The sequence below is a fragment of the Puma concolor genome, chromosome D3 (genome assembly GCF_028749965.1).
Source record: "Puma concolor isolate L17-30 chromosome D3, mPumCon1.1.hap2, whole genome shotgun sequence".
Classification (NCBI taxonomy): domain Eukaryota; kingdom Metazoa; phylum Chordata; class Mammalia; order Carnivora; family Felidae; genus Puma; species Puma concolor.
This window is the reverse complement of record NC_141678.1, coordinates 86,557,531-86,574,150: the sequence shown is the minus strand read 5'-3', so window position 1 is coordinate 86,574,150 and position 16,620 is coordinate 86,557,531. Positions and strand designations below refer to the sequence as shown.

General features: G+C 37.4%; 1 protein-coding gene across 1 annotated transcript in view; it reads right to left on the bottom strand.

Moving 5' to 3' along the window:
- Positions 1 to 16,620, bottom strand: part of DOK6 (docking protein 6) — a 374,774-nt gene that overhangs the window by 221,947 nt on the left and 136,207 nt on the right. The window contains exon 3 of the mRNA XM_086683202.1: positions 6,717 to 6,831. Coding sequence (XP_086539328.1) covers positions 6,717 to 6,831 — 115 coding nt within the window. The remainder of the gene's footprint in view (positions 1 to 6,716; positions 6,832 to 16,620) is intronic.

Sequence of the window (16,620 nt, the reverse complement as noted above, 5' to 3'; positions counted from 1 at the left end):
GTAACTGTGATCAGTGATCTTTGATGATATTATTGTCATTGTTTTGGAATGGCGCAAACTGTGCCTATACCAGATGGTGAAATTAACTAACAAATGCTGCGTGTGTTTCTGACTGTTCCACTGTCCCCATCTCTCTCCTTCTCCTCAGGCCTCCTCATTCCCTGAGACACAACAATACTGAAATTAGGCCCATTAATACACCTATAATGGCCCCTCAGTGTTCAAGTGAAAGCAGGAATCACACATCTCTCATTTTAAATCAAAAGCTAGAAATGATTAAGCTTAGTGAGGAAAGTATATCAAAAGCTGAGACAGGCAGAAGTTGTGACATTAGCCATGTTGTGAATGCAAAGGAGAAGTTCTTGAGAGAAATTAAAAGTGCTACTCTTGTGAAGCCAGGGCTAATAAAATGTAACAGTCTTCTTGCTGATACAAAGAAAGTAGTGGCGGTCTGGACAGAAGATCAAACCAGCCATGACATTCCCCTCACCCAAAGCCTAATCCAGAGCAAGGCCCAAACTCTCTTCAGTTGTTTGCAGAGAGGTGAGGAAGCTGCAGAAGAAGTTTGAAGCTAGCAGAGGTTGGCGCATAAGATTTAAAGGGAAGAAGCCATCTCTGTTATATAAAAATACAGGGTGAAACAGAAAGAGCTGATGTAGAGGCTACAGCAAGTTATTTAGGAAACTGAGTTAAGATATTTCATGAAAGTGGTGGCATGAAACAACAGGTTTTCAGTATAGATGGAAACAGCCTTCTGTTGGAAGAAGATGGCATCTAGGATTTTCATAGCTAGAGAGGAAAAGTGAATGTTTGGCTTCAAAGCTTCAAGGGACGGGCTGACTTGTTAGGAACTAATGCAGGTGATGACTTTATGTTGAAGCCAGTGCTCCCCTACCATTCTGAAAATGCTAGGAACTTAAGAATTATGCTAAATCTACTCTGCCCGTGCTCTGTAAATGGAATACCAAAGCCTGGATGATGGCACCTCTGTTTACAACATGGCTTCCTGAATACTTCAAGCCCATGGTTGAGACATGCTGCTCAGAAAATAAGGTTTCTTTCAAAATATGACTGCTTGTTGACCATGCATCTGGTCACTCAAGAGCTGTGACCAAGATGTACAGCAAGAGAAATGCTGTTTTCATGCCTGCTAACATCCATTCTACAGCTGATGGATCAAGGAGTAATTTCAGCTACAGCTGCCACCGATAGCGATTCCTCTGATGGATCTGGGCAAAGTCAACTGCACACCTCTGGAAAGCATCCACTGTTCTAGATGCCAGTGAGAACATTCGTGATTCGTGGGAAGAGGCCAAAGTATGAACACCAACAGGACTCTGGAAGAAGTTGACTCCAACCCATGTGGATGACCTTGAGGAGTTCAAGACGTCAGTGAAGGAAATGACTACCCATGTGGTGGACACAGCAAGAAAACTAGAATCAGAAGTGGAGCCTGAAGATGTGACTGGATTGCTACAATCTCATGGTAAAATTTCAATGGATGAGGAGTGACTGCGTATGTGTGACCAAGGAACATGGTTTATTGATATGGAATCTGCTCCTGCTGAAGATGCTGTAAAGATTGTTGAAATGACATCAAAGATTGAGAATATTCCCCATAAACTTAGTTGATAAAGCAGACGCAGGTGTTGAGAGGACTGGCTCCAATTTTGAAAGAAGTTCTACTGTGGGTGAACTGCTATCAAACAGCATTGCTTGCTACAGAGAAATTGTTCATGAAAGGAAGAGTCAGCCGATGTGGCAAACTTCACTGTCTTATTTTAAGAAACTGCCACAGTCACCCCAACCTTCATCAACTACCACCCTGATCTGTCAACACTGAGGCTAGACGCTCCCTCAGCAAAAAGATTACTGTACTTGCTGAAAGCTCATATGACGGTCAGCATTTTTTGGCAAAGAAGTCTTTTTAAATTAAGGTATGTGCAATTTTTTTTTACTGTGAAAGGTTGCATTTTATTTGAGTATGTTGAAGGTATGTGCATTTTTTTAGTCATAATGCTATTGCGCGCTTAATAGACTACAGTTTTAGTATAAACGTAGCTTTTACATGCCCTGGGAAACTAAAAAATTCATTTGACTCACTTTATTGCAACATTCACTTTATTGTGGTGGTCTGGGACCAAACCCGCAATATCCCTTAGGTATTCCTATACTGGCATAGTTGAGCTCTTTTCCCTTCTTTCTCTTTTCCTTAATGACGATAAGCAGAATCTCTTAGCCAGATACTGGGTTTCCAACATCTAAGCCATCTGCTCCTTCATTTAGTAGGCATTGACTTGAGAGTGAACATGTCCAAAAAAAAAAACAAGGATCAAGGGGTCTCTTCAAGTAATAGGCAAGCTCCAGAAATTCTTATTTGTGTTCCACAACATTCTACTCATAGAGTTATCGCAGCAGGTCTGGTGGGCCATGGCAATTCACACACACAAACACACACACACAGCACAACGATCACTTACTCCCTCTCATGCTATCACAAACACACAACGATCTGTCATCTGGCAACTTAAACAATTTTCCCCATGGGGCTGCCAAATTAGTTTCAAAAAGTTGTTTTGAAAAAAGAAATATCTCTTGGGAAAAGCTGAATGATAAATATATCGTTATCACAAAACCTACATACAAATTTTGCTCATTTATTACTTCATTAATGCAACACATTTGCATTAGCACCGTGATGCTGGTGAGTCTAAGGTGAGAAGGAAAACATGGTCATGTCCTCATTGAGCTTAAATATGATGGAGAGATTGTGAACAGGGTAAGTGAAGGCCAAGGTCAGGGTGCTGTGGATGTGGAGAGCATAGGCACTGATGTGAAGGGCATGAGACACCAGTGCCAAAATGAAAGCACACGTGGAAACGTCCAGGAGAAACGGTGCGCAGGGGGCATCGTAGGCTGGGGAGGGGCTCACGCAAGGAGCCCCTGTTAGAAGGAACAACACACACATGTGTCCCCTTGTCCATGTTTCTTTGTGTTCACAAAACATACAGAAGCTACATAGGCACACATTTAGGATTATTTTTGTTGTTTGTCATTACTGTTGTCAGTTACTTTTTACCGTATTAGAATATACCAAACATTTTTTTCCCCTCCAAGTCCCCCCTAGCCTGTCATTAACTTAAAAATATATCACAGATGACCTTAGAGATAGTATAGAGATATTTTCTACTGCAAAGATTTTTGAGATAAGTACAGTAGTAATAAAAATATTATAGAGAGATTCTGTGTAAACTTTGCCCACTTTCCCCCAATGGTAATATTTTGCAAAATTATAGTATAATATCGCAGCCAAGATAATGACATTGATTGTGCACTGATCTTATTCAGATTTCCCCAGTTCTACTTGTACTTACTTGTGTGTGTGTAAATTCTGTACATAATTTGCCACCTGTGTGGGTGTGTTTATGCACCATTATAATCAGGATAACTGCTCAGTGCCAACGCAAGTTCATGTTACTTTTACGACCCTTCATCCCCTTGGGCCCCCACACCTCCGATCCCATTCTTAACCTCTGACAAGGACTCTGTTCTCCATTTCTAAAATTTGTCATTTCACAGATGTTACACAAATGGATTCACAAAATATGTAATCTTTTCGGATTGACGTTCTTTCGCTTGGTTGGCATAATTCACTCAAGACTCATCCAGGTTGCTGCATTTATCAATAGTGTGTTCCTTTTTGTCGCTGAGGGGTGTTTCATGGTGTGAATGCACCACAGTTTGTTAAAAGACCTCTGGCTTCTTTCCGGCTTTTGGCTATTGTGAGCAATGCTATTATGAATATTTTTTTGTATGTGTATATGTATGTGCATGAACATAAATTTCCATTTTTTTCCCGAGATAAATGTCCAAGAAGGCAATTGCTGCATTGTGGAATCATTACATGGTTAATTTTATAAGAAGCTGCTCACCATTTTCCAAAGTGGCTTTACCGTTTTATAATCCTGCCAACAATGGATGAGGGATCTAGTTTCTCTGCATCCTCACAAACATTTGGTGGTGTTACTTTAAAAAAAAAAAAAAAACTTTTAGCCATTCTGACAGGGGCATAGTGACAGCTTATTGTGGTTTTATGGTTTTTGTTTTTTTCTCACTGTAGTTTTAATTTGCATTTCCCTAGTGACTAACTTACTTTAAACACTGGATGCATGCATTCACACCTTCACATGTTCATTTCATATAAATGGGATAGTTCTATGCTGGGTATTTTCTTCTTTTCCCTTTTTTGCTTGCATTTTTCCCCATCTTCCTTTTCCAACCACTTCATTACTATCTCCTCTCACCCCAGATAACACGTGTTAAAACACACACTATCTCTCTCATTGTTTCTTTTACAAATGCCATTATTCAGTACGCACTTCTCTGATGACGTGTTTTGCTTGAGGTACTAAAATTCATACAAGTGTCTTCAAGTTAATTGGCTTACTCAGAATTCTTCCTAGTGATTGCATAATATCTTGTGATGAGGATATACCGCAATTCGTTCAAGTATTTCTTGATAGCCATTCATTTGTTTCTGATTTTGTTGTAATTACACATAACTTGCTTAAACCTATGACCTCACGTACTGGTGCATATATTCATACAGGATATGTTCCCAAAGAGGCTCACTGAGTCAAGGGTATGCATATTATTTAATAGCAGTTGTTGGTTTTCTCGAAAGAAAAAATCGAGGCAATTCACATTCTCAGTAGCCATCATGAGAATATACTTTTACATGCATTCGCATTAGAAATAAATCTGAGAGCTCCTTTTCATTTTGGCTTCAACCATATTGCTATTTTGATTTTCACATCTGTGACTGCTTTACCGTTGGGCTCTTTTTTTCCCCAAATAATTTTGCCATTTTATCAACAGACGTGGACTACTGATCTTAATTAACATTGATCTAAAAAATAAAATCTGCTAGAAAAGATACTCAAATTCCCTGTTTATGTGTTTCAAGCAGTTTCTTTGTTTTCCACTGTCATGTGCCATGAAGTTAAGAAAATTTAAGAAGCTTGTGCCAAAGTTTCTTAAATACTTTCACTACCAGCAAGTGAAAGCCGTCAAGCAGACCGCTCTATCTACATACAAAAAAGTGATTTAAAAAACAAATAATTCAAATAAGTCATAATTTAAACTAGTTGAAAACTCCGTGCTAGGAATCCAAATAAAACCATTCTTTTAGTTTTACACTTGGATCTATCTTCAGCCTCGATGTCTGCAAATTCCTCTCCTGGATATTAAGGCCATTTCGTTCTAACGAAGGACCCTGCATCTGTCAAAACTCTTACATGAGCCATGAAACCACCACTGCCACAAAGAAAACACAAAGAAAAATAATCTTAAAAAGCTTCCAGTGTCAGACTTGTGGGTTATGACTCTTGAGTCCGAATTTCAGAAACATAATTCGATATCATTCTTCACTGAAATAACAGACTTCAGCGTTGCCTAAGCATACACACAACATGGCCCAGTATAATTTCAAAAATGTAAAGCAGCACAAACATACAAACAATAGTGAAAATTATCTTTTATCTTTTCTGGAAAACCAATTTTCTGGTTGTTAGTTTCAATAGGAGACAAGAGCTAAGAGCTCAGAGAAAAGTGAACCGGTTAGACAGGAAACATGAAGGCACACGCACTTTTAGATGTGAATAACGGCAAGGTTGGGACAGGTTCCGTTATAAAATGGAATTGATATCACCAGTTACCAGACTTCTATGCGATGCCAAAAGTCAATTTTAAATGATGAAATGAGTCCAGATGACGGGCGGAGAGAAGGATGGCAAAAGGGATTAAAAGCATCCAAGGAGAGAGAAACACTTTGATAAGTCCCAATTCACTTTAGCAAAACTGAGAGAAGCGTAGGTGAGGAGGTGTGAACCATTTTATTCGGACAAGGCGAATAAAGGATAAGAGAACCTGGTATGAATGACACCTAGAAACTTCATAACTCCAGAAGCTTTATTTCCTTTTCAAAAAATAGTAATAAGGCTTCTACTAAAGACCTATTACTTTAAATTCACATCTTTTGAACCCTTACTGTCTTTTGCTTCCATCCACTGTAAAAGGAATGCACTCCTCCACTGAGCAAAATCTTTAAAAAGCTGTAATAAGCCAACTAATACGTTACTTAGCGCAGGGATTTCAAAATGAAAAATACTGCAAGTTCGAACTATAAACTGCCTTGTGTCTCAATGATGTCAGAGTGCTTTATGAGCTGGGATGCCAAAATTCAATCTGAAATGTATTCCCCTGTAGTACTGAGAAGCCATGAAAGCAACCAATTGCTCAAAGTTCTGTTCTAGAATGTCTGGGGACTTCGGCTGTGCTCTGCCACACTTTCGTGGCAGCGCAATTATTTTCCCACCGAGTGCATACAGCCGCACCCGGCAAGGACCAGAGTACGAGTCGCAAGCTTGCCCTGACAACAGCTCCCAGGCACCGTTTACTTAATTCTTCAAGCTCGCATGGAAACCTCCAGAGTCCTCTGACCACCTGGGAGCAAAATCCAGACACAGACAGATGACAAACAAGCACCCAAAACATCTGTAGAAATCAATATGTTGAGCTTCCTCCTAAAGTCTTCTACAGCCCAGTCTTACCACAAAACGCCTTCCTAGTCAGTGGTGTAACTTCATCCATCTGGGCCATTGTCTCGGACGCAGTTCAATTTCCACAAACTGTAGACAGAGGCTGCAATTGCTTACCTGACTCACAGGCAAATGTCTTTGACGTTTCATCATGAAAGATAATTGCTACTGCATGCTTCTTTGTCTCTCGAGGCAGTCTGGTTATATTTTTGATGTTGTGCAGTTCAGTTACCTTGAAAGAAAAATATTTTTCACTTAGTGTATAATGGAGGCTGTATACCAGAGTGCTGAAACAGAATAATCCGTTATTACTCTCTTAAACCAATCTCCACTGAACATTTGTACTCATTTCCAAAGAACTGTAGCCAAAAACAATACAGAATGAAAAAAAACAAAACAAAAGATGGCTTCTCTTCCGCCCTCAGTTTTGATCTTTGCTGAATTTCATAACTCCATGAAAGCAAGGACTCTGTCTTCTTATGAAAATTGTATCTTCTGCCAACAATAGCTGGCGTGGCATATAGAAGATTCTCAGTAAATTTTTGTTAAACACTGATTGGATTTAATAACTCACCCCTCTCCTAACTCTCAACCATGGTGCAAGTTCCTGGTAAGACCATAGTGACGATGCAAATGGCACCCGTCAACTGGTAGAAAAAGTGTCTTGAAAATTTGAGGTCCTTAAATATAAGCAATGGACTCGCTTCCCTGAAAAATGCACCTGGCGTTCATAACTTCATGTACCCACTGCTACCTCACCACATTCTCTCATTAAGGCCCACCCACGATTCATGCACCCAAGTTAGCAATTCCTTATTCATTTGGCAATTAGTAAACATTAAACACACTTACTTACTCTAGCTCCAAACTTTTTATGGAGCACAAGGTCTTCTGCTACAACTTGTGCACCTTTTATTTTTCTCCACAGTCCACAGAAATGGGAAATGTCTATTCTCCCAATTGCTCTGCAGACACATGGCAATAATACTGTTGTATGAGGTAAATTTTTTAATTTGCTTCTCAGCATGCTGCATGTTGTTACTTCTTCTAACACAAAAGGTCTGACAGGTTTGTTCTCATTTTCACTTAGTTCAAATATTGAAAAATTTCCCTCGAGGTTCCTTATTTGACCCATGTATCGATTAGAAGTGTGTCGTTTAACTCCATACATCTTAGGATTCTCCAGCTATCTTGCCATTATTGATTTTTAGTTTATTGATTGATTGATCGATTTTTTGATTTTTAGTTTAACTCCACTGTGATCTGAAAGCAGATATTGTACAATTTCTATTCTTTTAAATTTGTTCAGGTATGTTTGGTGGCCCTGAATGTGGTGTCCTTTGGTGAATGTCCTGTGAGAGCAGGGAAGAATGTGTTCTGCTGTTTGATGATACTGTCTGTAGATGTCTATTATATCTAGTCGACTGATGGTGCTGTTGAGTTTAACTCTGTCCTTACTGAATTTCTGCCTGCTGGATCTGTCCATTTGTGATGGAGGGATATTGAAGACTCCAACTATGATAGTCGATGCATCTATTTCTCTTTGTAGTTCTATCAACTTTTGCCTCTGTTGTTAGGTGCACCCACATTAAAGATCTTTATGTCTTCTTGTAGGATTGACCAATTTACAATATGTAATGACCTTCTTTATTCCTGATAACTTTCCTTTTGAAGTCTTCTTTGTCTGAAATTAAAAAACTACCTCCCCTTTTCAAATTAATGTTAGCACGGTATATTTTAACGAAACTTTTAATTATATTTTTTACTAATGTTAGCCTGATATATTTTTCTATACTCATTTACTGTTAATCTATGTGTGTCTTTATATTTAAGGTGGGTTCCTTTTTGAAAACATGTTGTTAGATCTTGTTTTTGGATCCACTCTGACAATCTCTGTCTTTTAATTGGTGCATTTAGGGGCGCCTGGGTGGCTCAGTTGGTTGAGCATGTGACTCTTGATTTTGGCTCAGGTCATGATCCCGGGGTCATGGGATTGAGCCCCACATCAGGTTCCATGCTGAGCGTGATGCCTGCTGGAGAGTCTCTCTCTCTCTGCCCCTTTCCCCCTGCTTGCATGTGCTTGCTCTTTTTCAAATAAATAAGTAAGTAAGTAAATAAATAAATAAATGAAATAAAATTGGTGCATTTAGACTGCTGACGTTTAAAGTGATCACTGATGTAGTTGTACCATCTACCATATTTGCTGCTGTTTTCTCTTTGTTGCCCTTGTTCTTTTTTCCTATTTTTGTCTTGTACTCTTTTTCTGCATTTTATTATTTTAATTGTGCATTTTATATGGTTCTATTTTTTCTCCGTTCTTATAATTTTGTCTTCATAGCCAGACATGTGTGTTGGGTAAAAAAAGGTAGGCCGTGGCTGGCCTGGTGGTGAGGTGTGGGGGGGCGGGGCAAGCATTCGCTAGTTCTAGGGTAAGGTCTCAGTTGTTGTTTTTTTTTTTTAAGGTCTCAGTTTTGGACTTAACAGGTGGACTTCACAAGTGGGTCTCAGTCCTTCCCGCCTTAGGTGGGAAGGGATGGCTAGAATGGACAGGAACTGGGTATTTCCCTTGTCTTTGAGAAGGGTACCAGCTTTGACTTGCTTGATCAATGTTCAGTGCTTGTTTTTTTAATCACACATGCTTTAGTCGCAAATGCAGGATGTTGCTGAAAAGATTTAATTGCATCCATGACTCGCAACGCCATCCTAGAAGCACTAGCAATCACCAGCTAGTGTCTGAGGTGGAGAAAAATGTACAGATATATTTCATGTATTTTTAAATTTTTAGTCCTCCAATTTTGAAGATGCTACCTTTGATGCTGATGAGGACATGATAGCAACAAAATAATTAAAAGCATCAATTCAAGACCAAAAATTGTACCCATGCCATGGAAACTAATGTCTGTGAAATAAAACTGTGAGGAAAGCCTGGTTATTTGTCATGTTCTAAAATCTGTAGTGACCTAGACTCAGCCTCATAAAATAACAAACCCATTTCTCAGGGTTGCTGTGTAGGGTGTCCAGAGGAGCCTTTTTATTCTCTATCCCAATGATTTTACAGTTCTGTCACACTGCTGAAAAGTTCATTTTAAGGCATCTTTTTTTGATGTTTATTTTTCTATTTGTAATTATCTCATTAACATTAACATGCAAAATTGGGGCGCCTGGGTGGCTCAGTCAGTTAAGCGTCTGACTTCGGCTCAGGTCATGATCTCGCAGTCTGTGAGTTCGAGCCCCACATCGGGCTCTGTGCTGGGAGCCTGGAGCTTGCTTCGGATTCTGTGTCTCCCTGCCCCTTCCCCACTCATGCTCTGTTTCTCTCTGTCTCTTTCTCTCAAAAAAATAAATAAACATTGAGAAAATAAAAAAAATATTAACATGCAAAATTAAAATCGGTAAAATAAGTGATTTTAAGCAAAATAACTGAAAAAAGATTTACTTCATATACATGCACATACACAAATATACATATACTATGTATGTTTTTTTATATCTACTTATATATCTATGTATCTGAAAATACTCATTTCCTCTTCCAAGAAAGAGAAATTAGACACCAATATCTCACAGTTTCAGAGGATCAATACCTTGGGGAGAAGAGTAAAAATGCTTTTATTAGAACAATGACTCACATATTATGTTTAAAGTACCTTCAAGCATATTCTCAAATAAAGTTAAATTCTTGAATTTTTAAATGATTTGTTAAGTGACTCAAATAATATTTAACTTGATTTTTATCCTAACGTAGCAAATTGAAGTTACGTTTGAAAAAGATTATTTTCAAGTGCTATTAATTTTAAGTAAACAAAGGATCTTACCCAAATTAAGTAGAATCTAAAAGCAATGAAGATTATGTGTTGTCCAAGAATTCATGCAATTTCTGACAGGTGAACTTAAAAGTTATACGCTGCTATGTAAGCTATATCATGTGTAATATCTAGTTGTACAAAACAGTATCATACAAGCATTTACTATTCTGCTCAAGGGTCATCCCCAAATATTTTACTTACAAATATAAAAGAATATTAGAACAGACATCCTGAGTTCCATCTTTTTTGTCCTCTCATAGCAAAAATCAACAAAACAAATTAATGGATAGCTTAGCAAAATGCAGCCAGCACTGGGGATGCTCCAACTTCTGTGCCTTAGGCAATCTGACAGATGATGTAGTGTGAACACTGTGTTTGCTCTTCTGTAAAATTTACATTTAGAAATTTAGAAATGTAGACAACCTCCTTAAGCAGACATTGCTACGGTGGTTTCCAGAATAGTGCAAGGCTCTTGGTTGCTGACCAAGAGTGTGATGCCATGCACTTCAGCATGTGCTCTAAGACATTAAAGACAGGCCAGGAGAGCAAAATATTCATGAAGGGGACAAAATTCTGCTTCTCAGGTTGTCTTGGTTAGGAAATGCAAGTATTATACTACATTATAAAATGTTATAAAATCGTACCAGAAGGCTTTCTAAGAAGTTCGCATATCTCCAGAATTGATCCTTTAAAATTTTTTTTAAAAATGTTTATTTATTCTTGAGAGAGAGAGAGACAGAGAGACAGAGCACGAGCAGGGGAGGGGCAGAGAGAAAGAGACACAGAATCCAGAGCAGGCTCCAGGCTCTGAGCTGTCAGCACAGAGCCCAATGGGGGGCTTGAACTCATGAACTTTGAGATCATGACCTGAGCCAAAGTCAGACGATTAACCAGCTGAGCCACCCAGGCACCCCCAGAACTGTTCCTTTTTAATAAAAATACATCTTAAAAAATATTTTTGAATCATAACAATTCAGGTCAAGATCTAATATATCTGCATCCCCTATCTTTACATCTCCCTCTTGGTACTGTATGGATTTACCATTCAGTGGGAACTTGGTATTTTCTGAGATAAGAACTACTTTTAAAATAATATTGTTTAATTTTTAAAAATAAAAATGTTTTTATTAGTCTAAAACCTGTCAATGTGACATAAAAATAATCAACACATTAAAATTGTGAAATTCTAGAGTATTTCAATAATATACATCAATAAATTATTGCATCATTTAACAATATATATTTCTAAATACTGCTTATTCACATGGCTATAGAAGTACAAAATATAATTAAAGTTTAATAAAAGAGTTAATTCAAATAAATATGAAATTAGCAGAATTTAACGGAAGGAAAGTTACTTCACAAAAGGATTCAGGCAGTTCAGGTCTAAGTCCGTAAATTACATGGTCAACAATTTAAAGGTGTTATTAAGTGATACAATTAAAACCCAAATATAAACATACATAAGTGGTGACTTTGCTTATCAGAGCTATTTCATTTTCATGTCAAGGAGTAATCCCTAAGGAATTCACAGCGATTGAGTCAGAAGGTTCAAAGATGAAACACATAACTTTTATGTAGGAAAAAATTACTTTTAATTTTCTGTAGGAAAAAAAATTACACTTAATTTCTGTAGGAAAAAATTTATATTTTGAGTTGATTTTTGTGTATGGTGTAGAAAAGAATTCAATTTCATTCCTTTGCACGTGGATATCCAGTTTTCCTAGCATTTATTAAAGACACTGTCCTTTCCCCCTTGTGTGTTCTTGGCATTCTTCTCGAAACATAGTTGACCAGGTACGCATTATTATATACATATATATATACACACATATATGTGTGAGTATATGTAACTCTGGGCTCTCTCTATTCTGTTCTATTGGTCTATGTGTCTGCTTCTATGCCATTACCACACTGTTGTAATTACTACAGCTTTTAATTACCATATTCTCTAATATAATTGGAAATACATAAATACAATGTCTAAAGTTTTGTTCCTTCTCAAGACCGCTTTGGCTATTCAGGGTTTTTGTGGTTCCATATAAATTTTAGAATTTTTTTTTCTGTTTCTGTGAAGAATGTCTTTGAAATTTTGATAGGGATTGTATTGAATCCATATATCACTATGGATAGTACGGGCATTTTAACAATATGAATTCTTCCAACCCATGAACACAGGATATTTCCATTTGTGCCTTTTCAATTTCTTTTGACAATGTTTTATACCTTTCAGCAACAGATCTTTCACCTATTCAGTTAAACTTATTCCCAAGTGTTTTATTCTTTTCGATGGTATTTTAAATGGGATTGTTTTCTTGATTTCCTTCCTGGAGAGATCACTGTTGCTATAAAGAAATGCAACTGATTTTTTAATGTAGATTTTGTACTCTGCAACTTAATTCATTAGTTCTTTTTTTTTTTTTTTTAATTTTTAACGTTTATTTATTTTTGAGAGAGACAAGGGTGCCAGCAGGGGAGGGGCAGAGAGAAGGAGACACAGAATACAAAGCAGGCTCCAGTCTCTGAGCTGTCAGCACAGAGCCTGACGCGGGGCTCAAACTTATACTCTGTAATATCATGACCTGAGCAGAAGTCAGACGCTTAACCAACTGAGCCACCCAGGCACCCCAATTCATTTATTAGCTCTAAGAGGGTTTTACTTTTTTTAAGAAAAGAGTCTTTATGATTTTATACATAAAGATCATGTCATCTGCAAACAGAAATAATTTCACTCCTTTCTCTCTGATTTTGATGCTTTTTATTTCGTTTCTTGCCTAATTGCTCATTCTAGTACTTAGTAGTATGTTGAATAGAAGTGGGCATCCCAACCTTGTACTGGATCTTAGAGTAAAAGCTTTCAGTTTTCTCCCACTGATTATGATGTTAGCTGTGAGTTTTTCATAAACATCTTTATTTTGTTAAAGAAATTTCCCTCTATACATATTTAATTGAGAGGTTTTTTAAATCGTGATTGGACGTTACACTTTGTCAAATGTTTTTCCTGCATCTATTGAGATGATTATGTTTTTGATCTTTCACTCTGTTAATGTGAGGTATCACACTGCTTGATTTGCATATACTAAACCAAATTTGTATCTTAGGGATAAATCCCACTAGGACATAGTGTGTAGTCTTTTTGATGTGTTGTTGAATTTGGTTTGCTAGTATTTTATTGAGGAGTTTTACATCTATGTTCATCAGCCTGTATCTTCTTTCCTTGTGATGTCTTTGTCTGGCTTTGGTATCATGGTGATGTTGGACTTATAAAGTGAGTTTGGAAGTATTATTTTTAATTCTATTTATTTGTTAATTTGAGTATAGTTGACACACAACGTTACATTAGTTTCAGGTATTCAACATGGTGATTCAACAACTTTATACACTATGCTGTGCTCACTAGAAGTAGAACTACCATTTGTGAGCATGCAATGCTATTACAATACGATGGCTTCTATTCCCTACACCGTACCTTTATTCCTGTGAATGGGCATTCATTCCAAGCAGGAAGTCTGTATCTCCCACTCCCCTTCACCCATTTTTCCATCTTCACACTCATCTCCCCTCTGGCAACCATCAATTTGTTCTCTGTATTAATATGTCTGATTCGACTTTTTGTTTGATTGTTTATTCCTTTGTTTTTTTTTTAGATTCCACATGTAAGTGAAATCATATGGTCCTCGCAAAAAAAGCTTCTGCACACCAAAGGAAACAATCAACAAAATGAAAAGGCAATCTACAGATTGAGAGAAAATATTTGCAAGCCATGTATCACGCAAATCACGATAAGAGATTATTATCCAAAATGTACAAGGGACTCATGTAACTCAATAGCAAAACAACCCCCCAAACAATCTAATTAAAACATGTGTAAAGGATCAAGGTGAAAGAAACATACATAATGAGATTACTCTGAATTTTAAAGTATCTTTTATAGGTTTGCTGTCATGACAATTGAGATTAGATACCTGCCTATATTTAAGTGCTCAATTTCTTTCTATAAACCTAACTACATTTTGAAAAGTGAAAAAAGTTAACATTTAGACTTTTAAAAAGTAGATCAAAATGAATTAGAAAATAAATTGCACTCTCCTTTTTTATTAATTTACTAATACTTCTTTTAATCCTGGTATTTTACTAATTTTCTATGGTTGTTTTAAGTCAAAGATTTTTTTTTTAATTTTTTTTTCAACGTTTATTTATTTTTGGGACAGAGAGAGACAGAGCATGAACGGGGGAGGGGCAGAGAGAGAGGGAGACACAGAATCGGAAACAGGCTCCAGGCTCCCAGCCATCAGCCCAGAGCCTGACGCGGGGCTCGAACTCACGGACCGTGAGATCATGACCTGGTTGAAGTCGGACGCTTAACCGACTGCGCCACCCAGGCGCCCCATAAAGATTTTATTTTTGAGAATAAAATGGTACATTTTAGGAACTGGTTTAATAAAATGTCACTTTATTAAAATAGAGAATATTGCTATTTTTAAAAAATTATTACAATTAATAAATCTCAATCTTTCCATGCTTAAATCCTCAGCTTTCATAATAAGAATTTAAATACTGGTGTCACCCTATACATTGTATGCTCCAATACCTGGGTGACAATATTTGCATAGGAATTTTACAATGGTGTCTTTCTAGTAAAATTTACATCAATTTTCCAGTAGCTATTTTCTTTGTATTTGTCTCCTGTCACTGAAAAACATGAATGCATAACGCTAAAAAAATCAATGTAATTCATTTTCTAAGCTCTTCGTGTCTCTGTGCTCTGATATTATGTGCTGTGATAGAGTCCTCCAATGTTTAATATTTGACCACCCCAGCATGTATATAATCAGTAATTACAAGCTTAGTTTATGTCTTTGAAACATTTAAGGTCTCTCAAATATTAAACCACCTTATGAAATGCATCACTTAGAAAAGAGTAATTATAGATAAAATTATACTAGAACTGGAATTTTCTATAATAGTCACGACTGGCTGTGTACACAGCATCTGATTCCAGCTCCTTCATTCTTACCAGAACCTAATTTTGTTCAGCTAGCTACCCCTGCATTCTACAGCTCAAGTGCCCTGGTGGGAGTCTCTCACCTCAAGTATCATGGTAGAACTTGCTATTCTTGGGCTGATGGTCTATTTGCTCATGATCGGTTTAGGAAAGAGGCTATAACCTAAGTATGACAAATAAGATGTGAACAAAAGTTTTCTGGTTGCTTCTGATTAATGTTTTCTGATACGGAGATAGCCTTGGGCTAAAATCATCCCTCTTCCCCAATGGATGCTGTCTGGATGTCATCATTCAGAAATGCTGCAGCTATCATTCTACTAGGTTAAAGATGAAGGCAATCCTAAGGCGGCAGAGCAGCGATGGGGGGCAGAACAGATCCTTAATTTTCATTCTTGAACACGGGTTACTGAATCAACTAACCTTGAAGCCAGTTCCTTTTTCTGGCTCTTCTCGATATGCTCATATGCGATAATGCTCTTCTGTAAGTTGTTTGATTTGAATTTTCTGTTACTTGCAGCCAAAAACATTCTAACTAATAAAGCAGACCTACTCCTGAGCTTCCTTCATTGAACAATGGGAAATGGCCACCCCTGTCTGGTTGGCCATCACACAGTTAGTCAAAGTGATGACCAGAATCAGGGCCATGCCTCCTGTTTCTCAAACTAGTGTGCTCTTTTCATCAATTTATGCAATAGCTATTGCTTTGAGCATCATGCCATTTATTAATGGCAAATAATTGTTAATCAAGAAGTTATTGCAAGAAGGTGAAGTCAATGACAAAAAAAGACTCAAATTGTAAGGATGACAAAAGGAATAACAGGAAAACTCATTACTTTATTACCCCTAAAGTATTTTGAGGTAGTCTATTATAAAGTATAGAGATAATCTATTTTTAGGTCTAAGAAACGCAGAAAATTAATCCATAAGAAAATATGTACTAAAGTAGGAAAACTATGTACTTCTTTCTGCCCTCCCTTTCTCCTCCCTGCCCTCTTCCTCTCCCCCCGCCCCCAACTTCCTCCCCTTTCAACCTCGCCTCTCTCTCCCCAGGATAAATTTAGCATGTCTAATAATATGTATCACCGACTCTAAGGAACAAAAAGGCATGAAACAGCCCAGTCAGCTAGAATACCGTTCTTATTGTGAGAACTGTCGTTTTACAACACAGACATAACAGCAACTACACAGCTCCTGTAACTTCTCTTAGCAG